Source organism: Oncorhynchus mykiss, chromosome 2, assembly GCF_057628025.1.
Source record: "Oncorhynchus mykiss isolate SJ-2025 chromosome 2, ASM5762802v1, whole genome shotgun sequence".
NCBI lineage: Eukaryota > Metazoa > Chordata > Actinopteri > Salmoniformes > Salmonidae > Oncorhynchus > Oncorhynchus mykiss.
In genome coordinates this window covers 9,346,526-9,372,602 of record NC_143023.1, presented here as the reverse complement: position 1 = coordinate 9,372,602, position 26,077 = coordinate 9,346,526, and the positions used below count along the sequence as shown (strand labels likewise).

The 26,077-nt window shown below is 45.3% G+C and overlaps 1 protein-coding gene and 1 pseudogene across 2 annotated transcripts in view; both read left to right on the top strand.

Annotated features, from left to right (window-relative positions):
- The window catches only part of LOC110516569 (serine/threonine-protein phosphatase 6 regulatory ankyrin repeat subunit A), a 36,661-nt gene extending 22,904 nt beyond the window's left edge, over positions 1 to 13,757 (top strand). For both annotated transcript variants that reach the window (XM_090187547.1, XM_090187540.1), the window contains exons 7-26: positions 3,376 to 3,518; positions 3,723 to 3,935; positions 4,334 to 4,412; positions 6,077 to 6,191; positions 6,449 to 6,595; positions 6,925 to 6,993; positions 7,110 to 7,250; positions 7,467 to 7,578; positions 7,784 to 7,810; positions 7,986 to 8,060; positions 8,611 to 8,812; positions 9,410 to 9,497; positions 9,719 to 9,836; positions 9,995 to 10,214; positions 10,671 to 10,842; positions 10,988 to 11,133; positions 11,244 to 11,326; positions 11,402 to 11,484; positions 11,619 to 11,710; positions 11,968 to 13,757. In XM_090187547.1, coding sequence (XP_090043673.1) covers positions 3,376 to 3,518; positions 3,723 to 3,935; positions 4,334 to 4,412; positions 6,077 to 6,191; positions 6,449 to 6,595; positions 6,925 to 6,993; positions 7,110 to 7,250; positions 7,467 to 7,578; positions 7,784 to 7,810; positions 7,986 to 8,060; positions 8,611 to 8,812; positions 9,410 to 9,497; positions 9,719 to 9,836; positions 9,995 to 10,214; positions 10,671 to 10,842; positions 10,988 to 11,133; positions 11,244 to 11,326; positions 11,402 to 11,484; positions 11,619 to 11,710; positions 11,968 to 12,260 — 2,618 coding nt within the window. In that variant the 3' untranslated portion in view covers positions 12,261 to 13,757. The remainder of the gene's footprint in view (positions 1 to 3,375; positions 3,519 to 3,722; positions 3,936 to 4,333; positions 4,413 to 6,076; positions 6,192 to 6,448; positions 6,596 to 6,924; positions 6,994 to 7,109; positions 7,251 to 7,466; positions 7,579 to 7,783; positions 7,811 to 7,985; positions 8,061 to 8,610; positions 8,813 to 9,409; positions 9,498 to 9,718; positions 9,837 to 9,994; positions 10,215 to 10,670; positions 10,843 to 10,987; positions 11,134 to 11,243; positions 11,327 to 11,401; positions 11,485 to 11,618; positions 11,711 to 11,967) is intronic.
- Positions 13,758 to 18,432: 4,675 nt separating this feature from the next.
- LOC149984830 (uncharacterized) lies at positions 18,433 to 20,954 on the top strand (annotated as a pseudogene).
- Positions 20,955 to 26,077: the final 5,123 nt, after the last annotated feature.

Genomic DNA, 26,077 nt, shown 5'->3' with positions numbered 1-26,077 from the left:
ACATTACTCATCTCATATGTATATACTGTATTCTATACCATCTACTGCATCTTGCCTATGCCGTTCTGTACCATCACTCATTCATACATTTTTATGTACATATTCTTTATCCCTTTACACTTGTGTGTATAAGGTAGTTGTTGTGAAATTGTTAGGTTAGATTACTTGTTGGTTATTACTGCATTGTCGGAACTAGACGCACAAGCATTTCGCTCCACTCGCATTAACATCTACTAACCATGTGTATGTGACAAATAAAGTTTGTTGATTGTGGGGGCTGTCTTGTTAGACTTCAGTTCAGCTTTTGACATTATTGATCATATTCTGCTGCTGTAGAAACGTATGTGTTATGGCTTTATACCCCCTGCTATAATGTGGATAAGGAGTTACTTGTTTAACAGAACACAGGGTGTTCTTTAATGGAAGCCTATCAAATATAATCCAGTTAGAATCAGGAATTCCCCAGGGTAGCTGTTTAGGCCCCTTGCTGTTTTTTTTTTTTTTTTTTTAAACTAACGACATGCCACTGACTGAGTAAAGCCAGAGTGTCTATGTATGCGGATTACTCAACACTACACACGTCAGCTACTACAGCGACAGAAATGACTGCAACACTCAACAAAGAGCTGCAGTTTCAGTGGTTGACTAGGAATAAGTTAGCCCTAAATATTTCTAACAAAGTATTTTATTTGGAACAAAACAAAAAAACTAAACTGAATCTTGTAATAAATAATGTGGAAATTGAGCAAGTTGAGATGACTAAACTGCTTGGAGTAACACTAGATTGTAAACTGTCATGGTCAAAACATATTGATGCAATAGTAGCTAAGATGGGGAGAAGTCTGTCTCTAATAAAGCGATGCTCTGCCTTAGCAACACTATCAACAAGGCAGGACCTACAGGCCCTAGTTTTGTCGCACCTTGACTACTATTCAGTCGTGTGGTCAGGTGCCACAAAAAAGGACTTAGGAAAATTGCAATTGGTTCAGAACAGGGCAGCACAGCTGGCTCTTGGAGGTACACAGAGTGCTAATATGAATAATATGCATTTCAATCTCTCCTGGCTGAAAGTGGAGGAGTGACTTCATCACTACTTTTAGTTATGAGAGGTATTGACATGTTGAATGCACTGAGCTGTCTTGTCTAAACTGCTGGCACATAGCTCGGACACCTATGCATACCCCACAAGACATGCCACAAGAGGTCTCTTCACAGTCCCCAAGTCCAGAACAGACTATGGGAGGCACACAGTACTGCATAGTGCCATGACTACATGGAACTCCATTCCACATCAAGTAACTGACATAAGCAGTAAAATTTGATTGAAAAAAAACAGATTAAAAAAACACCTTATGGAACAGCGGTGACTGTGAAGCAACACAAACATTGGCACTGATGCATGCGCACACACATACATATGGCACTATACAGTTGTGGCCAAAAGTTTTGAGAATGACACAAATATTAATTTCCACAAAGTTTGGTGCTTCAGTGTCTTTAGATATTTTTGTCAGATGTTACTATGGAATACTGAAGTATAATTACAAGCATTTCATAAGTGTCAATGGCTTCTATTGACAATTACATGAAGTTGATGCAAAGAGTCAATATTTGCAGTGTTGACCCTTCTTTTTCAAGACCACTGCAATCCGCCCTGGCATGCTGTCAATTAACTTCTGGGCCACATCCTGACTGATGGCAGCCCATTCTTGCATAATCAATGCTTGGAGTTTGTCAGAATTTGTGGGTTTTTGTTTGTCCACCTGCCTCTTGAGGATTGACCACAAGTTCTCAATGGGATTAAGGTCTGAGGGGTTTCCTGGCCATGGACCCAAAATATCAATGTTTTGTTCCCTGAGCCACTTAGTTATCACTTTTGACTTATGGCAAGGTGCCCCATCATCCTGGAAAAGGCATTGTTCGTTACCAAACTATTCCTGGATGGTTGGGAGAAGTTGCTCTTGGAGGATGTGTTGGTAGCATTCTTTATTCATGGCTGTGTTCTTAGGCAAAATTGTGAGTGAGCCCACTCCCTTTGCTGAGAAGCAACCCCACACATGAATGGTCTCAGGATGCTTTACTGTTGGCATGACACAGGACTGGTGGTAGCGCTCACCTTGTCTTCTCCGGACAAGCTTTTTTCCGGATGCCCCAAACAATTGGAAAGGGGATTCATCAGAGAAAATTACTTTACCCCAGTCCTCAGCAGTCCAATCCCTGTACCTTTTGCAGAATATCAGTGTATATATAATATATACCTGATGCTTTTCCAGGAGAGAAGTGTCTTCTTTGCTGCCCTTCTTGGCACCAGGCCATCCTCTGAAAATCTTCGCCTCACTGTGCATGCAGACGCACTCACACCTGCCTGCTGCCATTCCTGAGCAAGCTCTGTACTGGTGGTGCCCCGATCCCGCAGCTGAATCAACTTTAGGAGATTGTCCTGGCGCTTGCTGGACTTTTTTGGGCGCCCTGAAGCCTTTTTGTTACAACAATTGAACCGCTCTCCTTGAAGTTATTGATGATCCAAAAAATTGTTGATTTAGGTGCAATCCTACTGGCAGCAATATCCTTGCCTGTGAAGCCCTTTTTGTGCAATGCAATGATGACGGCACGTGTCTCCTTGCAGGTAACCACAGCTGACAGAGGAAGAACAGTGATTCCAAGCACCACCCTCCTTTTGAAGCTTCCAGTCAGTTATTCGAACTCAATCAGTATGACAGACTAATCTCCAGCCTTGTCCTCGTCAACACTCACACCTGTGTTAACGAGAGAATCACTGACATGATGTCAGCTGGTCCTTTTGTGGCAGGGCTGAAATGCTGTGGAAATGTTTTTGGGGGATTCAGTTCATTTGCATAGCAAAGAGGGACTTTGCAATTAATTGCAATTCATCTGATCACTCTTCATACCATTCTGGAGTATGTGCAAATTGCCATCACACAAACTGAGGCAGCAGACTTGGTGAAAATTAATATTTGTGTCATTTTCAAAACTTTTGGCCACGACTGTACATACACATGGATTTAGTACTGTAGATGTGTAGTAGTGGTGGAGTAGGGGCCTGAGAGCACACAATGTGTTGTGACATCTGAGAATCAAATGTTTGAAAATTGTATAAACTTTGGCAGCAGCTAATGGGGATCCATAATAAATACAAATGTCCTTATCCCAGTGAGTGAATGAATTGGCTGTGTGATAGCCTCACCGCTCAGATGTATGGTCCACCTCTAGTGTGTTATGTCAGAATGATGGACTAAGTATGTTGATAAGATGGTTTCAGTTAAACTAACATGTGGTGCTGTGTACCACTGTAAACGCCTCTGTTTCTCTCTTTTCTCTCTCGCTCTGTCTCACACTCTCTCTTCCCCCCCATAGGGCACATTGAGGTGGTGAAACTGCTGGCCTCTCATGGATCAGAGGTGTCCTGTAAAGACAAGAAGGCCTACACCCCTCTCCACTCTGCAGCCTCCAGCGGCATGATCAGTGTGGTCAAGTACCTCCTCGACCTTGGGGTGGATGTGAGTCAATGCCCGCATTCAACTGTGTAGTCACTGTTCAATTACAACTCCACGAAAAGACAGAGCTCTAGTGTGTTGTAGAATGATTTCCTTTGGACCCAGTGTGTCGGGTCAGGGGTTTTTCCTAACCAAGTGACCTGATCAGAAATGTTTTGTTCTATCCCCCCTTCTCTCTACCCACTCTCCTCCCTCTTCTCCCTCCAGATAAATGAGCCCAATGGGTACGGTAACACCCCCCTCCACGTGGCGTGCTACAACGGCCAGGACGTGGTGGTAAATGAGCTGATCGAGTGCGGCGCCAACGTGAACCAGGTGAACGAGAAGGGTTTCGCCCCGCTCCACTTCACGGCCGCCTCGCGCCACGGGGCGCTCTGCCTGGAGCTGCTGGTGGGCAACGGGGCCCACGTCAACATCAAGGTGACGAGACAGGATGATCAACTGTCTGTACCAAATGACACTCTGTTCCCTATGTAGTGCACTACCATTGACCAGGGCCCACAGAGTAAGAAGCTGTGATGACACCACTGCATCCCAAATGGCACCCTATTTCCTTTATAGTGCACTACTTTTGACCAGGGCCCACAGAGTAAGAAGCTGTGATGACACCACTGCATCCCAAATGGCACCCTATTCCTTTTATAGTGCACTACTTTGGGTCACTGATGCAGCACACGGCTTAGTAGACTTGGACCAAATACATTCAGATACCACTGGATTAATCTTAACAATACAAACTAAATGCAATAAAGCGCACCTCCACTTGTGGTCAGCAGCACAGACTGCAGTGTGAACCATCTGTCTCTCGCTCTCTGCAGAGTAAAGATGGAAAGACCCCCCTCCACATGACGGCCATCCACGGACGCTTCTCCAGATCTCAAGCCATCATCCAGAATGGTGAGTCTCTGTGAATGCTCTCAACAGAATATACACTGCTCAAAAAAATAAAGGGAACACTAAAATAACACATCCTAGATCTGAATGAATGAAATATTCTTATGAAATACTTCTTTACATAGTTGAATGTGCTGACAACAAAATCACACAAATGATCAATGGAAATCAAATTTATCAACCCATGGAGGTCTGGATTTGGAGTCACACTCAAAATTTAAAGTGGAAAACCACACTACAGGCTGATCCAACTTTGATGTAATGTCCTTAAAACAAGTCAAAATGAGGCTCGGTAGTGTGTGTGGCCTCCACGTGCCTGTATGACCTCCCTACAACGCTTGGGCATGCTCCTGATGAGGTGGCGGATGGTCTCCTGAGGGATCTTCTCCCAGACTTGGACTAAAGCATCCGCCAACTCCTGGACAGTCTGTGGTGCAATGGTGGATGGAGCGAGACATGATGTCCCAGATGTGCTCAATTGGATTCAGGTCTGGTGAACGGACGGGCCAGTCCATAGCATCAATGCCTTCCTCTTGCAGGAACTGCTGACACACTCCAGCCACATGAGGTCTAGCATTGTCTTGCATTAGCAGAAACCCAGGGCCAACCGCACCAGCATATGGTCTCACAAGGGGTCCCCCAAGAAATGCCACCCCACACCATGACTGACCCACCGCCAAACTGGTCATGCTGGAGGATGTTGCAGGCAGCAGAACGTTCTCCACGGCATCTCCAGACTCTGTCACGTCTGTCACATGTGCTCAGTGTGAACCTGCTTTCATCTGTGAAGAGCACAGGGCGCCAGTGGCGAATTTGCCAATCTTGGTGTTCTCTGGCAAATGCCAAACGTCCTGCACGGTGTTGGGCTGTAAGCACAACCCCCACCTGTGGACGTCAGGCCCTCATACCACCCTCATGGAGTCTGTTTCTGACCGTTTGAGCAGACACATGCACATTTGTGGCCTGCTGGAGGTCATTTTGCAGGGCTCTGGCAGTGCTCCTCCTTGCACAAAGGCGGAGGTAGCGGTCCTGCTGCTGGGTTGTTGCCCTCCTACGGCCTTCTCCACGTTTCCCGATGTACTGGCCTGTCTCCTGGTAGCGCCTCCATGCTCTGGACACTACGCTGACAGACACAGCAAACCTTCTTGCCACATCTCGAATGTGCCATCCTGGATGAGCTGCACTACCTGAGCCACTTGTGTGGGTTGTAGACTCCGTCTCATGCTACCACTAGAGTGAAAGCACCGCCAGCATTCAAAAGTGACCAAAACATCAGCCAGGAAGCATAGGAACTGAGAAGTGGTCTGGTCACCACCTGCAGAACCACTCCTTTATTGGGGGTGTCTTCCTAATTGCCTATAATTTCCACCTGTTATCTATTCCATTTGCACAACAGCATGTGAAATGTATTGTCAATCAGTGTTGCTTCCTAAGTGGACAGTTTGATTTCACAGAAGTGTGATTGACTTGGAGTTACATTGTGGTGTTTAAGTGTTCCCTTTATTTTTTTTGAGCAGTGTATATATGAACCAGTAGGCTCTTCAGCATCTTGTCTTTTGTCTTCAAACCATGATACACTGGCACAGAGCAATGTTACTGCAACGTGGTTGAACATTTAGCTACGTGATGCCTCTAGGGTCAAGTGGTTGATTGTGTGTGTGTATTAGGTGCTGAGATCGACTGTGAAGATAAGAATGGAAACACACCCCTGCACATCTCTGCTCGCTACGGCCACGAGTTACTCATCAATACACTCATCACGAACGGTGCTGACACAGCCAAGTAAGAGAACACACAGTTTCCAGCAATACTGCAACATGCATCTGCAATTCTGTCATCGACCGAATTCCCACTTGGAGACTCTCTGCTCAACACATGAAATCGCCTCCATTGTGGTGTGTGGGTGGTTGATAGACTGGGCATTGCAGTATGCAGTAGGGTTTAATGAGGACTGTGATGTGCTGCTTTTTCTAAACTCAGCTGAATTAACTGGAAGTCGCTCTGAATAAGAGTGCTGAAAGTATAAAATGTTGTTGCAGACGAGGCGTCCATGGGATGTTCCCCCTCCACCTGGCTGCTCTCAGTGGTTTCTCTGACTGCTGTCGAAAGCTCCTCTCATCAGGCTTTGATATAGACACCCCTGACGACTTTGGAAGAACCTGTTTACATGCTGCAGCAGCTGGAGGGTGAGTGGACTGGTCCAGGCTTTACACCAAGGAATATGTAGTTCATGACCTGGAAAACCATCTCCTCCTGCAGTATCATTTCTGTATAATGTGGCTCCATGTTATGGTGGTATTGACTAAAATGTCTTTATCTTCCTGAAAGAGAAGAGAAACCTGCACACTGCTCTTGCTAGTATCACTGTTTTTATCCTAGCTTTTATTAGCCTTAATAAAAACAGTGATGCTAGCAAGAGCAGTGTACAGGTTTCTCTTTTCTTTCAGGTTCTCTCATTGTTAACATGCACCTGATAGCTCAGAGGGCCTTTCTAAACTTGATATCTTGTTACCAGGAACCTGGACTGTCTGAATCTGCTGCTCAACACAGGGGCAGACTTCAACAGAAAGGACAGCTTCGGAAGGTCTGTCTGTGGCATCAAATAACTTTCATATTTGTTCTTTATGATAATGGGGAATATTGGGATATTGTTTTGCATCTCCAATCAGCTGTTTCTGTTGACTGTTTGTGTTCTTCTAGGAGTCCTCTGCATTATGCAGCAGCCAACTGTAACTACCAGTGTCTGTTTGCCTTGGTGGGGTCTGGGGCCAGTGTGAACGACCTGGATAAGAGGGGCTGCACCCCGCTCCACTACGCTGCTGCCTCCGATACAGACGGAAAGTACGTCTCACACTCCTCTTACTGTTGTGTGTGTTGTGGTGCCGTGACCTTTCACATTTCACTGTAGTCTGGAGAGTATGTTGAGTGTTTGAATGCACGCTAGTGTTCAATCGGCAGTGTGAAAGCTTGGCCACGTCTCCTTTGGAAAAGTGTCTCTGCTTGATTATCTGTTTGTCTTGATGTTGGTGTAATGATTAGTGAACTCTTGACCTCTAGGTGTCTGGAGTATTTGCTGCGAAACGATGCTAACCCAGGGATCCGGGACAATCAGGGCTACAATGCAGTGCATTACGCGTCTGCATACGGACACCGCCTCTGTCTGGAGCTGGTGAGTCAGAACCACAGGATACTAGATGCCCTGCATCCACACCATTTTCACTGCGTCCCAAATGGCTGTGGGGCCCATAGGGCTCTGGTCAAAAGTAGTGCACTATATAGGGAATAGGCTGCCATTTGGGACATAATCATTGATATTCAGTAGGTTTTAAGGTGTGGTTGCATGTTTGTCGTCACTCTTGATGTTCTTTTTCCAGATTGCAAGTGAAACACCTTTAGATGTGGTAAGTGCCAGTTGGTAACTTTTCCTCACACTTGCTTGTTTAAGGTATGGATGCAACACCCCAGTATGTCTGCAGAGGCTGGTCACTGAGATTTACCATGTTACACATGCTACTAGACTAACCTTCCAAGTAAATATGTTACAAGTCTGAACTGGCCGTTCTTGTCTTTCCTCAGCTAATGGAAACCTCAGGGACAGACATCCTGAACGACTCTGATGTCAGAGCTCCCATCAGCCCTCTACACCTCGCTGTGAGTAAAGCCTACCTGCTCCTGTAGTGGTCTCCATATGACAAATGGCACCCTATTCCCTATTTAGTACACTACGTTTGACCAGATCCTTATAGGCCCTGATCAAAAGTAGTTCACTACATAGGGAATAGGGTGCTATCTGGGATGCAAGCATGGTGTAGATTTTCCACAGGAAGTTGACTGTCCAGACAGACTCACACACCATATTCCGATCTATTCCCGATTAGTGTAAAATACATGCATATTCTACACAGTGATGATGAGGATGATTTCCTTATTTTGCCATTTGAGTTAATCAACCTCAGAAGAGAAGTAGAGTGTTTGTTTCTCAATCCCACGCTTGGCAGTAACCTCCGATGTTGATGCTGGGCGGGAGAAAAAAAAAATCTTTCCCGATTGAAAGACTCTGGTCTACTTTAGAGGTCTAGCACTGTATTTCTGTTCAGGCGTACCACGGGTCTACTCTAGGACATTGATTATATTAAAAGTGAATATGTATTCAGGCGTACCCCTGGACTTTGCTTGAGACTGTGTTTGTGTTTCTATTCAGGCGTACCACGGTCACCACCATGCTATGGAGGTCCTGGTTCAGTCTCTGCTGGATCTAGACGTGAGGGACAGCCAGGGGCGCACCCCTCTGGACCTGGCTGCCTTTAAAGGCCATGTGGAGTGTGTTGACGTCCTCATCAACCAGGGAGCCTCCATCCTGGTTAAAGACTTCACTCTGAAGAGGACCCCCATCCACGCTGCAGGTAGACATAAGGATATCACAGAGCTTCTGTAATTAAAACGTTTTCCTGACCAAGATGGCCATTTGTTTGGTCATGTTGCTAGGACGACAATGTCCACTCTAGGGATGTTACATGGTATTGTGTGAAAATGCCCACGAGACACTGATCTAAGGTCATTTTTTTGTCATGCTCTCCACTAATTATTGAGGATCTAGGGAGGGTAAGCTGATCCTAGATCAGTGCACAGGGGAGACTTCTATCCAGAGCCAGGTACACAGCTAGCAGGTGACAGGCTTCGATGGCCTCAGCCCCAAAATTCTTTATTATCTGCTGTGTTAACATCATGAGGATGTCATCTACCAACACCACTGTTCTAGAAATCTGTCTGTTCATGTGAAGGTTATAGTCGTCCAGCAATCTGCTCATATCCTCTCTGTTTATCCTACTCTAGCTACCAACGGTCAATCATCTCACATTCTTATATCCTCTCTGTTTATCCTCCTCTAGTTACCAATGGTCAATCATCTCACATTCTTATATCCTCTTGTTGATCCTCCTCTAGCTACCAACGGTCAATCATCTGACATTCTTATATCCTCTCTGTTTATCTTCCTCTAGCAACCAACGGTCATTCGGAGTGTTTGCGTTTATTGATTGGAAATGCTGACCTCCAGAGTGCAGTGGATGTTCAAGATGGGAATGGACAGTAAGTCAATTGGGTTTTGGATACAATTCCTGAAATAAAGAGATTTTGAAACTGGGGCTGCATCCCAAATGGCAACCTATACCCTACTTGGTACAGTACTTTAAACCAAAGTCCTATGGGCTCAGGTCAAGAGTAGTGTACCATATAGGGAATAGGTTGCCATTTGGGACTCAAGCTGGTTATTACCAGTTTGTAATATGACCTGTTGTCTTGTGTATCAGAACCCCTCTGATGCTGTCGGTGCTGAGCGGACACACAGACTGTGTGTACTCACTGCTCAACAAGGGAGCCAGCGTAGAAGCCAAAGACAAGTGGGGCAGAACAGCTCTACACAGAGGGGTGAGGAGGAGAGTTGTACACACTCGCACAGAAAGAGAGGGGGAGGCTTGTTCTGATCTTGGGATGGAGCCATTGAACTACTAGGGATTGCTATGATTCCTTATTATATAATTGATTATGATTTAATCAATTCCATTCTTGTCTCGCCACCCTACCAGGCGGTGACTGGTCATGAGGAGTGTGTGGAGGCCCTGCTGCAGCACAGCGCCAGCTTCCTAGTTCGGGACTGTAAGGGGCGGACCCCTGTTCACCTGGCGGCGGCGTCTGGACACATCGGGGTGCTGGGGGGGCTCCTACATGCAGCCCAGTCAGTGGAGACCCTTCCCGTCATCACAGACAACCAGGGCTACACGCCACTACACTGGGCCTGCTACAACGGTACTAACTGGACTGAAGCTCTATTCTGATTCCCTCTCCAACACTGTAAACATGTCCCTGAATTAGGCAGGCCTTACAACGATACTAACTGGACTGGAGCTCTATTCTCTTCTCCAAGAAGTGTGCACTCATTCACTCCCTCTTGTGGATTGAAAAGCATTAGATTGGTCTTGATGGAGCAATTTGGGGCAATGAACAAGACTACAACACTGTGTGAGAAGTAGGGTTATGACTCTCAGTGGTGGAGCTTACATTGAAAGGACTTTGTCAGGGATTGACATAGTATATGTTGTAGCTAAAACGTTTTTGTTGTGACTTCACCATTGTCAGATCCTTGGCTTTCTGAGGGTATTGTTGTGGTCTACAGTGACGTCATCTTTCTGCTGTATGTAATGTTTCCCGCTAGAGCAACGTATTACTTTTAATTCTAAATTAAATGAATCAATCTTCCACTAGGCCATGACACGTGTGTCGAGGTGCTGCTGGAACAGGAGGTTTTCCACAAGACCGAGGGCAACTCCTTCAGCCCCCTCCACTGTGCTGTGATTAACGACAACGAGGGGGCTGCAGAGATGTTGATTGACACTCTGGGGCCGGCCATTGTCAACGCCACTGACACCAAGAACCGGTAACTACGGCACACGACAACGTTCTTTTCTTCTGGAGAATAATGTTGTGAAAACGACCTCTGGGGTTGGATGAGGGATTGTAGAAACTATACTTGATAATAACACTCCTACTCCATATCAATGAAAACAGTTTCCTCTCTCCAGGACCCCCCTGCATGCGGCAGCCTTCACGGACCACGTGGAGTGTCTTCAGCTGCTGCTAGGTCACAATGCCCAGGTCAACTCCCCCGACGCCTCCGGGAAGACCTCCCTCATGATGGCTGCTGAGAACGGACAAACCAACGCTGTCGGTATGCAGTCCCCTCTCCTCCGCTTTGCCTCGCCAGCCGGCTTAAGTTCAACAATTTGAATAAGTAGCTTAATTTCCTAATGTAATTCCTTTTATGTTTCTCTGTCTCAGAGCTGTTGGTGAGCAGTGCCAAAGCAGAGCTCACCCTGCAGGATGCAGTCAAGAACACTGCTCTTCATCTGGCCTGCAGTAAGGTGAGGAACCCCACATGAAGAGGATGTTCTCTCTGGTTTGAATTTTGTCTGACATGTTTGACTCTGTTTTTAAAGGGGCATGAAACCAGTGCCTTGTTGATATTGGAGAAGATTACAGACAGGAACCTCATCAACTCGACTAACGCAGCCTTACAGACGTACGTATGGTTCAGCTGCATTAATTGGGCCATAGGGTCCTTGGTCAGAAGAAGTGCACTATATAGGGAATAGTCTGGCATTTGGGAGGTATCCTCATTTTCTGCTGGCTAATCTGATGGTACTTTCCCTTCAGGCCGTTACACGTTGCAGCCAGAAATGGTCTGACCGTGGTGGTGCAAGAGCTGCTAGCGAAGGGTGCTAGCGTGCTCGCAGTCGATGAGAATGGTAAGATCTGTAAGGCTAACACCATTTTCTTTGGGACTTTTCTTCTCAATGTGTCCACAAATGTTTCTCTCTAATCCACTGCTTGGAAAGTTCTGGGACACTAAAGTCCATGGAGAATAAGAGCACCTCCCAGCTTCCCACTTGTCTTAACACCAGGCTAGGAGATGCCAAGTTATTTCATGTTTTTCACCAAAACTGTTGTAGTAAACAGTGATGCTCCTGAAGTTATCCTCTGTGGTTCTGTTTGTACCCCTCAGGTTACACGCCTGCCTTGGCCTGCGCACCCAACAAAGACGTGGCGGACTGCCTGGCGCTGATCCTGGCCACCATGATGCCCGTGTCCCCCTGCACCCCGGCACCCAGCCTGACCTTCAGTGCCATTAACCACTACACCACCAGCCCCTCCAAGAGTGTTACCTTCGACAGCCTGCCTGTGCTGCGCAGCGAACACAGCTCCTACTGCAGCTTCAACAACATCGGACACCGCGGCCACGACGAAGGCTTCTACAAGGATGAGGAACTCAACGACTCAGACTCGGAGACGTACTGAGAGTGGTGGTGGTCGCTGCCCAGGAAGAAGGGAGGCAAGTGCAGGCGGATGGACAGCGAAGTGGGGCAGAGGCCACAAACAAATACACACACCGTGTCTTAAATCACCATAGCCAGCTTTGGGAGGGCACGAGCCAAGACAGTCCGCACAGGAGCCTTAAGAGTCCCGCAAATAGAGAAAAGTAGGAGGTGCAACAGGCTGGCTGGCCCACACTCATTCTCTCGTACCACCAGGTTCCCTTCCAGCAGATACTGGACTTCAGAGGAACTGCTGCTGCTATACCCCATCTTTACCTTTACCCACAAAGGTCCTAAACGGTAGAAACTGTCTGGCAAACCTTATGATGGCAATAACCTGTAGTCCAAGGGGATAGTAGCACTTCACTGAGAGCAAAACAGACAGGGACCAAAAGATGTGGAAGAAGCCTTTTTAAAACTTGTTTTTACTAGAAATTGGGCTGAGAAAAAACATAAGGAGTGATGTTTCATGAGAGTGATTGTCATGTTTATCCGCACACTAAGACAGTCAGAACGCACCTAGCCTCTTGTCTGTAATCCATGTGGGAGGAGGGGAAATCATACATTTTATATGAACACATTTTAATAAAATCATTTATGTCTTAAGCTCTGTGGGAAACAACAAATTGTAGTATTTGCTCTCATGAGTAATTTCAAAGATTAAATGGAACCCTATTCCCTATACTGAATAGTACACTACTGTTGAACAGGGCCCATAGGGTTCTGGTCAAAAGCAGTGCACTCTAAAGGAAATAGGGTGCCATTTGGGATGTAGTTTTGCATACCGGTATGTGAGCAACAGGACTTTTTTAAATTGAGAAATATTACATGTGTTATTAAACCTACCTGTCCTTTGCCCTCTAGAAAGTAAATTATTAATTCATGTATTCTTTCTTGTGATATGTCATTTTGTGCCTTCGTTAGTTACTGAGGGGAGGTTAGGAGAGTAAGGGCAGCTGTATGAGCGAAAACAATGATGCACACTAAGTACTACAACGTTTGTGAAAAGCACTGATACTATTCCGAGGCATGTGAGGTGGAAAACATGTCTCCCTTGGAGAGGAGAAACACTGTACACCAATGGTAGGACAGCAGCATTTAGATTTTCTTCTGTTGGAAAATAAATATCTTATGTCTTTGATCTTATAATCAATGTTTTTGACAGGTTTTGCTTGCTTTAACTTCAAAAAATGAAACCACTCAATCCTTTTATGTGATTGCTTGTTCAAATCCCCATTTGTCTCTTTTTGAAGATCATTTTAACTGGAAATATGTACAATACATTTGCTATGTTCATCAAATCAGGAACAGGAGGTTCACAGGTTGTTGTTTCCTTATCTATCTTCTAAAAGGATGAAACTAGCATGTACATATGAAATAGTGACTGAATTTGAAACTTCCATGAATTATTTCACTATCTGAAGATTGCTGTATATTTTATGAGTAATAAAAGAAATGAGTTATGTTATTTAATAATGAACTATGGTTTCTGTTATGTGACAACCGCAGTATAAGTCCATTTCTAGGTATCAGGCAATGACTGGTGCCAATAACCCAAAAGAAAGGCTACAAGGAACAAGAATGGTCTCTTATTGGCAAAGTGATGAATTGGCCTAACGGTGTGGGTTATGTATTTTATTTTGCATTGCATCCTCAACATTGCAATAATAGCCTACATTTATTTAAAACTGGCAGGATTTCCATGGGTGAGCTTTCAACCCAAATCTGTACAGCATTGTTAGTCTCGTGCTGGAGGAGCGTTCATTTTTTGCAACGACATGGAGAAGAAAGTGTTCAAGGTAGGCATGTTATTTTTTAATTCTCAATTATATTACTGTGGATTAAATGTTTAATATCAAACTACGAAGTCTATGGCCGGGGAGTCTTGACAGTTGGTTAAAGGTACGTTAGAATCTGCTGTGGGTCAAGGGTTATAACACCAGCCTCATATTTACGTCGTAAATTGCACACTATTCCCTATGTAGGCTAGTGCACTACTTATTAAAAGGACGCTGCCACAACTGAAGGTCTGCTAGTTGAATTATTTTTATTTGCCCTGCACACGAAGAGACAACACACATTATGGCTCAGTCCTAGCTCTCATGCAAAATAACAATAAGGGGGTAAGGAAATACATATAACCCGCGATGGCCCAAACCAAAATATACAAAACTTTTACAATCACATGTACAATAGACAGTAGAATAGAAAGTGTTTGTACACTAAAGAAAAACATTAGCTATGCAGCTGTAATTAAATAAAGAAATACACTAAATTATTAACATCCCCTCTTGACCTGACCTATTTGAATTGGTCCTTGTGTGCAACTTGGTGCATAATCTAGGGGAACAACATCACACTGCTACACAATGGTTAAAATTCACTACCTAGCTAACCAACAGCATCTGAAACAATGTATTTCAGACAAGGGCTCATTGTGCAAATGTATTTGTTTGCAATAAACATCGAGACAAAACGACCAACCAGTGAAAAGAGCCCCACAGTAAAGTTGTCATAATACCCATAAAACCTAGCGGTCAAACCGGGAAATGGTGGAGTCATTTTTTACGTTTTTATAACCATGTAAATCTCTCACGGACAAGGTGACTTTTATCAATATATTTCGGCTCCATTTCCTCTCAGATTAGAAAATGCTAATTAGCATCAAAGTAGACATGCAAAACTACAAATCCCTGCAAGCTCCTAAACTTCATCTCTAGCTGACACCTTTGCTAACAGGTTTTGTATCTATTTAAAACTTGCACTTAACAGTCCAGAGTTGTCCATTTTTAAAGAAATGCAGCCAATTTATTCATTACATTTAGCTAACATAGTTAAGAGATTCTTACTTTTGCCTCCATCAGCATGATTGTAATGACATTTGTAGTTCTTTATAACCACATTAGCAGCTAATTAGCATTTCATGTTTTGGTAAATACAGGCAAATATATTGATAAAAGTCACCTTGACCTAGAGATTTACACAGATATCAAACTGTCACACCAGGGTAAGCCTACCTGAACCACAGCCCTTATTTTAAGTGTTTCTAAAAATCCCCTATGTGAAAATGGAATGGTGGAAAAACAATTGGAACCATTTCACTGTTTGACCGCTAGGTTTTATGGGTATTATGACTCATACTGTGGTACTCTATAGGGCTCTGGCCAAAATAAGTGCTGTCTTTCAGGAATCAGTGGGAATAACCTCACCCTCATGGACCTGGATAACCCCATCAATGACAGTGATGTTGTTAAGGAAGTCAGGTAAGTGATGTACCTTAATGACTGGTTACAGGATCACATAGGCCTACAAATACAGATTCTGTAGTAGGTCAAAGATCACCACCTATGGAGAGGTAGGCCCAGAGCCATGTATTTGGAAAGTTGGGACATTCAAATATCTGCATTATGTTGCATTTACATCAATATGTATACATTACACGACACAGTATAATCAAACATATTCATATGAGAGCTGGCTCCCCATGGGCAATATTTACATTTTTAACAATGCTATGTAACTGAACATTATTTAATAATTGACATATTTTAAAATTTTAAATGAAAGGCTCAAAGGCGCTAACATGGAGTCCTGCCTAAAAGTTGGCAGAATTCTCTAAATATATGACTCTGGATAGGCCGAGTCATCGCAGAGTATTGGAACCATAGAATTTGAGTGAATCTATTCAAATTCTAGAATGATTCATTTTACTTCTATGATTCGAATTCTATAATTGGAACACATCCTCACACTCACATTATAGCATGTTATAGTGAGTGACCTTTGATAGATTCCTTTTTCTGTATCTAGACACAGATCAGAGAGGCTGAGAGACAGACCAAGTTGGAAGAGGCTGTTCTAGAGACAGATATCCCAACTCTGTCACTAGAAGCTGATGGAGAGATTGAGATGCAGGAGGCTAATCTGAAGACAGATGGCACGTCTCAGTCATAGAAGGTTGAAGGAGAGAGTGAGTTGGACGAGGCCATTGTCATCCCATCTCAGTCACAGGAGGTTGAAGGAGAGCGTGAGTTGGACGATGCTGTTGCCAAATGTTGCCCATCTCAGTCACAGGAGGTATGATGCATTGCGTTTTAATTACGCAGTGAAGATTAAAATGCCAAATGAATTTCCCAAGCTTTAGCTTATAAAGATCTTCTAATCTAGGAGGCCAAAGGAGAGAGTGAGTTGAATCAGGTTGATCTGAAGACATCCACATCAACTCTGACACTGGAGGTCGAAGGAGAGAGTGAGTTGAATCAGGTTGATCTGAAGACATCCACATCAACTCTGACACTGGAGGTCGAAGGAGAGAGTGTGATGCAGGAGAGTGATGATGTAGAAACAGCCGGGCCATCTCAATGCCAGGAGACTGAACGAGTGGCAAAGGTAAATGCTTCCAGATAACAGTGTGTGTGTGTGTACATGTCTGTTTGTGCACGCAGACAGTAGTTCGTAAACAGACATTACGTTAACACTGCATGGCGAATTTGATTGAATTCCAGCCTAAGTCTGCTTTCTGTCGTCCCCATCAGGCTGCAGTGGTGACCTTCACTACCATGACCCGCAAGGCTGCAGCCTCCCAGACCAGCCTCACCCTCAGCAGGGGAAAGAGAAGCTACCCAGACCTACACACCTTTGTGCAGGACATGAAGGATGAGTAAGTTGCTCTTTGGCTTCCCCATGCATTTTTTATTTATTTGACTTTTATTTAACCAGGTAGGCTAGTTGAGAACAAGTTCTCATTTACAATGCAGATCAGGCTCTCTGATTCGTCAAGCTCTTCTGGATCAGGAAGTAATGAGGCTAGAGAAGTGAGCTCTCTTGGCCGCAGCGTCAGATTCAGCTTTCGTGGTGGACCCAGTAGACGCACCAGTTCAAGAACTACTTGCAGCACACAAACTCCCACGCCTTTCCCCTATCCCCTCCTCTCACAGGTACCTACCCCTATCCCCTCCTCTCACAGGTACCTACCCCTATCCCCTCCTCTCACAGGTACTTACCCCTATCCCCTCCTCTCACAGGTACCTACCCCTATCCCCTCCTCTCACAGGTACCTACCCCTATCCCCTCCTCTCACAGGTACCTACCCCTATCCCCTCCTCTCACAGGTACTTATCCCTATCCCCTCCTCTCACAGGTACCTACCCCTATCCCCTCCTCTCATAGGTACCTACCCCTATCCCCTCCTCTCACAGGTCCCTACCCCTATCCCCTCCTCTCATAGGTACCTACCCCTATCCCTTCCTCTCACAGGTACTTATCCCTATCCCCTCCTCTCACAGGTACCTACCCCTATCCCCTCCTCTCACAGGTACTTATCCCTATCCCCTCCTCTCACAGGTACCTACCCCTATCCCCTCCTCTCATAGGTACCAACTCCTATCCCCTCCTCTCATAGGTACCAACTCCTATCCCCCCTCTCACAGGTACCTACCCACCCCTCATCCCCTCCTACAGGTACCTACCCCTATCCCCTCCTCTCACGGGTACCTACCCCTATCCCCTCCTGTAGGTCTTTCTAAAAACATTATTCCCATGTCCCTTGTTATTAGTACAAATATCCATTCCAGATCCACTTAGTGAGAAATACTACACAACCACTCTAAAAGGTTTACTCTAAATGTTCATATTTGGTCGTGAGTGTCATTTGAGATGGTTCACAATGCTTCCTTTGAATAACAATAACAAGGTTGAGTGTGTGTCCCAAATTCTTGGATCATGTTTTTTATTTTGTTACCATGTACTATTTCATTTCTGTTGTGCATTCTGCAGGTCCATGACCTCTTTGCTGAGTGATGACGAAGAGAGATATGTCTCCTCACCTGAGGGTGGTGATAGAGAGATGAGACACAGACCCCACTCGGCACCACTGAGTTCTGTGTTTGGAATCTCTGAGGATTCTGTCTTCAACATGGTCCAGAGAGGCCAGTCGCAGAGTGACATCGTACTGTCATCCAGTTGGAGTAGACGGGAGAAATACAGACCTGTCAAAATACCAACGGACACCAGGTTTATGATGGGTATTGTAGAGTTGGTAATGAACCTTCTCAACTCCAGATTGGCTGAGCTAATGCAAAGTTTGTCAGGGAACTCTAGGTCCGCTGTCTGGTAGTATCTCAGCAAGTCAGCAGTTTGCCCAAGAAATGCTAAGCATGGTGTCTGCTAAGATGTATTCCCATGCCACAGAGCATATTGCGCACGGCCAAAAGTCTCATCCAAGTAAATTTCTGTCCGACAACAGAGTTGTGGATCTTGTACTTGAGGTTTTTGGGATAACAGGATTTTTGGATAGCAGGAGCCCGTCAAGGCCAGAGTGCCTGCTCCTACAACTCAGCTAGTGGAGCAATAGATATGAGAGCTCTTGCTGGGGACTTGGTCAGACAGGTGTCTGTCAAACTCAGACCCTTTGTCTCTGAGAGTCAACTCTCCACCATGTCCATGACAGATCTGTCATCTATTTCTGACTCCACCTTGAAGCAGTTGTGTTGTGGCGCTGCTGTTGCAACTTTATGCCAATCAATCAAAATGGAGCTTGAGAACCAGAGACCAACCGACCTGTCAGCCAGAGACCTACTATCGTCTCTGGTAGAGACCTTTGAGGACATGGATATCTCTGACATCCCCCAGGGCCCGTTGGCCATTTTGGAGGAGGCTGCTATGATAAAGCACCCAGAGATCTCCACCTCAACATTACAGGTCTCTGCTTCTCGACTCATCTCTCGCCTCCTCTAACATGGTCACTGAGAGCATTATCTTCAACAGCCCACCCCCATCAGAGGAGAATGTGAGTATTCAGAATGTGCTCCCTGTTGATAAAGTTGACATCCTCCATGGTCAACCAGTGGAGGGGTATATCGTCAAAGCTGAGCAATGCATCACTCAGGTCATTCAGGATGCAGCTGTGACATATACTAGCGTGCTGGATAAAACCGACACTTGTGGGAAACTGTCGGAAGTTCTGTCTATCTGTGTTTCCGCTGAGAATATTGAGGAGGCATCTTCTGATCTATTTGGTGGAATTATTTCCGACCTGCATAAGGTATCTCAGGACAATAAGGCCTCCATGCGTACGAAATCCGGTCGCAAAATGTTCTGGGTGGAAGTGAGTTCAGGTTCCCAGAAGATTTATACCAAAACCCTGGACAAACTGAGGAAGCTTTTCACCCCTCACCTTCTGAGGGAAAAATTATCCAAATCGAGCTCTATGACATTGGACTACTTGTAACTGAGACCACTGTGGAGGTATCTCCTGTACAGAAGACGGACAGTAATACCTCTTAAAATGTCCTCAGCCCACCAGCTCACCCTCGACACCTGCACTAAAGGGGTCATCAAAAAGGTATTCTCGGTGCGGAGGGTGGAGACTTCAACCAGAAGATGGACTCAATTTCGAAATTGGAGAGCCTCAGCCGAGATTGCCAAGCTCACGCGATCTCGTAGTGCAGCCAGCAGAACCTCGAACATTTCCATCCAGAGCTTTCACAGTGCTGAGTTCCAAGCTACGGCCAAACAGATTGTGCGTGAGGCCATTATCAGAGCTGCTAGCGAAGCCAACTGTTCTTTGCCACAGCGCATGCCTAGCAGCACCTTCTCACACCATGTGGTTTCTACAACTGAAGATATGGTGAATATGATCATGCAAGACCTTGAAAGTCTATCCCAGAACATAGAGGACGCAGACGCCTTCCCACTAGGAGAGAAAAAGCTGCAGTCCCAGAGTTGTCTTTGACAACTTATTGGATGCTGCTCAAACCATGTACCACAGAGTAAAGCATAGACCGTGTCAGTCACCATAGCCAAAGATGTGCTGGACTCCACCCCCGTGGAGACACTCAGATGCTCAAAGTCCCCTGACACTGCTCTTGTTAAGGACAGGAGCCGCCCTCCATCTGTGAGAAGTGAGAAGCCATTTTCAAAAGTCAGTTTGACTAAAAGGTCTAAAGCCCTTGTGTCTTCGAGTGGCTCCTCCACAGACCACCATGTAATTGACACATGCAGTGAGGATGTCACTCTGCCCCCCAGGAGTATGTCGGTTGTGAGCGACACCAGTTTGAAGAGAACCTCTCCTCTCCATGGTAGTGGATTGAGTGCAAGTTGTGAACCTCTTGTGGCTCTACAAGACAGAACAGTGGCAGTCAGCCAAGAAGGCTTTAGCAAAACTGCAAAGGATTGGCCAACTGAGAGTTCATCTGTTGGGCAGAATGCAAGTGAGGAGTGTTTGATAGCCACTAACATGTTAGACTCTCTACTGGAGAGCCTTGACCTGTTGCCTGACATGAGTGCTGCCAATGAGATCACAAGGACAGAATGCCATACCTCTAACGCAATGGACAAGACAGGTTCACAGTCAGCGCTTGTGAGTCAACAAGAAATAAACATATCTGACACCAGTCTCATAGTGAAAACTATAATGGACACATTGAAGACAGACGACCCAGAGATGACTTCAGCAGAAGAACATCTGGATAGACTCCTGTCAATTGAAGCCCTTCAAGATGCGTCTGGCAACCTGATCGCAAAGGTCCATGGTCTCATTCAGGAGATAACCATAAGCCGCCAGCTTCAATCCACGACTGGCCACAGAAGCCTCTCTCAACCAGCGCTGCCAAAGCCAGCACTGAGGAAGCTGTCAAAGGACAGAGCTCGTTTACAGCTTTGCCCAGACTTCTGTTAGCAGACTCCTGGGGCAGTGTTTGGTTAGGCCTATGCCACCCACAGCTGACAGGGTTTTGGATCAGGTCATCAAGTTGATGACAGACATGGTGATGGACAGCCTGACTGATCTGTCCAAGTCTGCAATGGAGGATGGTAAGTGAAAGTACCTCTTCATCTGCATAGGACTTCATTGTAACATGATGCTCATTACATTGCGTTTTATGATGTAAACTTCACTGGTTGTGTCCAAAATGGCACCTTCCATGTTTAGTGCACTACTTTTGACCCTATGGGCCCTGTTCAAAAGTAGTGCACTATAAATGGAAGAGAATGGCTTTTGGGATGCAGTGACTGACTTCCGTGGTTGCGTTCTCTTCTCCCAGTTATTGTACCCAGCTCGGTCACACCAGCTTGCTCTTCTTACTTAGACACCAGCAATGCCGCAAGTGACGTCATTCGTGGTGTTGTGGCTGACCTTAATGCTACTGAGGAATTCCCTGCCAGTGGCCTTAGCCCAGCTGATGTAAAGGCTGACGGCATGGCCCACCTTCCCTCTGCCAGGGGGGAAGAGACTAAGAAGAACAGGAAGTGGCATTTCCTACCCAAAATTGTCAAGATTCCAAAGATCAGGATTAAGGTAGAGGGCTCAGTGTCTTTAGATTACCTCTGTAAGGCAGGGCTGAAATGTACCCTACAGATTCACTAAACCCCTATTGTCTCTGCATTAGAACAATGCTGTTGTTTTTAGGAGGTTGAGTGAGACCGCTGTAATACAATCCTAATATACATGGGATAGAGTCAATGTCTGTGTCCCAAATTGCATCCTATTCCCTATATAGTGCACTACTTTTGACCAGAGCTGGACCCTTGTCAAAAGTAGTGCCTTACGTAGCCTGTCTTTTTGGGTGCACGACAGTTATTTTACACAGGCTCAGTTGTCCTGATGTGTTTTGTCAACAGCTGTTCAAGACAAAGGGGGAACCAAAGAGCCACCATGAACAGGATACTCTGCCTACCAAACGTCTCAGAGAGACTCGTATTTCACAGGGTAAGTGATAAGCATCGATAATGTCATATTGATGTATCACCCTATGGCCAGCTTGTTAAAACGGTGACTACAGATACAGGCGGACAGACAGATACACACATTCATTTTCTGATTATGAAATACTCTTATCACAGATGCCGAGTGTGAGGTTCCATCCACTTCCCCACCCAAGGAGGCCCTGACAACCACACTGGCCCCTGCTCCCCAGGAGTCCCAGTCCCGTAAACGCCCTCTCATAGTCAGGGTTGTTGCATCCCCACACCTACCAGTGAAGCACCACAGGCTAATATGAGCGTTAGCTCTGGGTTGTTGTGAACTAACACCTGGCTACTAAGTAGATGTGCTTTTCAGGAAGCCAAGGCACATAGGCTTTTCTGGGACCATTCCCATTTGACATCTTTCTGCAGTGGAGCATTTCAAAAGGTGTGTGATATCCATTCGAATGTCCTTAACTATAGGCTTAACTATGGTAGTTAGATTTGGAATGAATTTGCCATAATAGTTAAGGAAGGAAAGGTAAGACCTGAACTCAGTGGTGTTTCTAGGAATGGGAGCCTTCTCAATAGCTTCAGTTTTCTGTTTCATGGGGTGTATCCCCTCTGCATCTATCACATGACCTAAATAGGCTATGCTGTTCTGGAAGAAAGAACATCTCTTTTAACTTTCAGATTGCAGACTGTCTTTTTGGGACTTCTTCAAGATTTCGCATGTGTCACGCATATCATCAATATATCACGCATATCATCTTCTATACCTTGTAGGATCTGAACCATCATTTTCTGAAAAATATGACGCACAGGCAACACCATAAGGAAGCCTGTTGACCTTAAAACAACCCCTTATGTGTATTCATGGTGAGATAGTGCTTAGACCGCTCCTCTAACTGTACTTGCTCGTATGCCTGTGACAAATCCAGCTTTGTTAACGTCTCACCCCCGGTCAGCTTTTTGAACAAGTCCTGTGTTTTTGGTAAGGGATACTGATCTACTTCCAGCCACGGATTGATAGTTACCTTGTAATCTCCACATATTCTTACAGTACTGTCTGTTTTCAGGATACACACAATTGGAGCAGCCCATTGACTGTAGTTGGAGGAAGGACCCCTTCTGACTCCAACGTAACTAGCTGTTTTTCAACCGCTTCTCTAAGTGCATACGTACTGGGCAAGGACTGCAGAACTTATGTGCAGCCCTATTAGTTACATGTAGCTTGGCTGTGATACCTTTTAGCATCCCTAGCTCTGGCTGAAACACAAATATTTTTCACACAAACCATCTACTGTCTCTACAGCTGTTACTGTGTACATGTGACCAGTCTAGCTTCAACTGACTGATCCAGTCTCTACCCAGCAGGGCAGGACCATTTCCTTCTACCACCATCAAGTTTCAAAAAGTTGTACTCCCATTACACTTGACCTTGACTGAGATTTTCCCACTTAGAACTAATTACTGTATGTTTTTAACACCCAGTTTGCAGGGCTCAATTTTACCCTTTTGAACTTGCGGTTGTACAACCTCTCTGATATCAAACTGCTGCACCTGTATCAACTTTCATGTTGAGTCTCACATCATCTATCCTTACATACAAAGTCTTTACGTCTACTGCAAACAGTTCAGTTCCTTTTACGTTACCCAACTCATAGTCAGTGGTGAAAACGGCTGAGGTCCCTTTATCAGAGTTCTCACTCTCATTTGAGATGTAATGCTCCAAACTCTGGCACTTGAGTGCGATGCAATGCTCCTGTGTTGAAATGACGTTCTTGTCCTCTCTCTCGCTGGTGTGCGTTGCCCTGATCATCGTTGCTCCACTCGTCTTTTGCCTCGTTTAATTGTTTCCCACATGACGCGAGCGGCAAGTCATGGCTACGTGTCCTTTCTTCTTGCACTCCAGAAGCTCAAAATCCACGTAGCGCCACTCATCTGGCTTGTGCCCTTTTCCCACACAACGGTAACATGGTTTACAGGTTGCCTCCGTTTTCTTGGCAACGCTTTTCTTCTCAACTGCATTTGCTTTGAAAGTATTTTTGTGAAGACTGCAGTGTGCTTTTCCTTGTTACTTCAAAAGAAAATCCCATATCCACAGCCAGTGCTAATGTTAAATCTTGTGTGAGCTACATTCAGTAAACGGTCTCTCAGCGGTCTTTTAACGCCACACACAAATATCACGTACTGACAGACTGAATTTTCTTAAACTAGCGAAATACTCAATAATCGACTCTCCCTCGAGTTGACTCCTTGCATGATACTTACATCTTTCAGCAATACAATTTGTCATCGGTATGTAGTGACCTTTCAACAGCGCAACCAACTGTCAACGTTGTTTCACTTGGTTTCTGTGGCGCATTGAAGTCCTGTAATGACCTGACTAGATCATAAAGGAACAATTGTCCAGACAGAGGCTTGAGTTTACGAATTGACGGTGTATTAACCCAACTTTACGCAGACTACTGTTTGGCCGTAGCCCACACCAAATAAATTAAAGATAACCCACAAGCCGACCGTGACCTTCTCTTGTGAAAGCCAGACGTAAGAGAGTGAAGAAAGCCTAAACCTGGACTTAACTTCCAATGCCCATCCCCCTGCCCAACCCCCCTCCACGCCACTCCGCCAACCGCCAGGAGGCCCGGAATCAGAACATTCCAGGCATTACTGTGATTGGCAGATAGCAGGTGGATTGGCATGTCGGACCCCGCGAACACTGGGTAAGTACAACACAACCCCCTACTAGCCTAACACATAACACACAGCTGTCTGTGCGGGTCGCTACAGTCCATTAACACATTGTAAGTCTTTCTGCCAACAATCGTCAGAAAAAAATGTTTTAGACATATCCTCGTACTTGAGCCCATTAACGTTAGCTTCAAAACATTCCTCGAAGTGGAAATTTTCGGCCTCGCCCAGCGACCTCTTCCGTGCTAGCTTTTCTACAGACTGTCTCGATGGAGGTAGCACTTTCTTTCTCGCTCTGTTCCCCTTCGGACAAAAACTCCGATACCTCATCGCCAATCTGTTGCATCCCTGGTTAAGGGAAGCAGGTTGTTTTTAGTTATTGTAAAGAAAAACTCAACAGTATAAAGCATTAACATCACGAAGATGACAGTGGATTCTAAATAGCTGGTTCCAAGCGGAGTCCATCTGCACCCTTTCAAAGGAAACAATTGAATAACTTTAGTGTGTAGGCTAGTTACAGTGTGTAGCCTAGTTGGAGCCATAAATATCCAGCGGTCATCTGAAGTATGCAAGCCATGACAATGTATAAATGAGTACGATTAAAATCAAATGTTTCCCTGTATCAATACTAGCTGAATATGAAACAGCTATAACGCTTCTTGGCTCTTCCCTACAGGACAATGAGAAGCGGTCAACGTTGCATGCCGCTGCCTATCTAGGACAGTGGTTCTTAACCTGGGTTCGATCGAACCCCAGGGGTTCGGTCGAACCCCAGGGGTTCGGTGAGTCAGTCTCAGGGGTTCGGCGGAGGTCAAGACACACATCCGACTCATATGATTCGTGATGACACGCCCCGCTTGGCCATCATTGGCTGCAGGTGATCACGCTACATCGCTTGGCCTATCTGTGCTGCAGGGAATTTGGTGCGCCCAGTAGTCGACTTGTGACTGTCGTGATGGTATGTCTTGTGATTTCTTTCTTAATATTTTAATCCCTTCATACTTACTATGTCGAGCAAAATCAGAAAGTGGTCGGACGAATAAGTACAATATGGATTCACATGCATAACGGAATGTGATGGGAGTCAGCGTCCTAACTGCATGATTTGCAATGCCAAGTTGAGTAATTCTAGTCTAGCACCGGCAAAACTAAGAACACTTCCTTAAGCTGCATGGAGATGGAAAATACAAGAACACAACGCTCGCTGAATTCAAGGTGAAGAGAGCCAGATTCGATGAAAAGGCTACTCTGCCTGTTCTCGGCCTTGTACCCATCAACAAACTGATCCTCACAGCATCGTACGAAGTTGCTTACCTGATCACAAAGCAGGGCAAACCACACACCATTGGTGAAACACTCATAAAACCAGCTGTGTTGAAGATGGCGAATATCATGCTGGGAAAAGAGGCTGAAGTTAAGTTATCC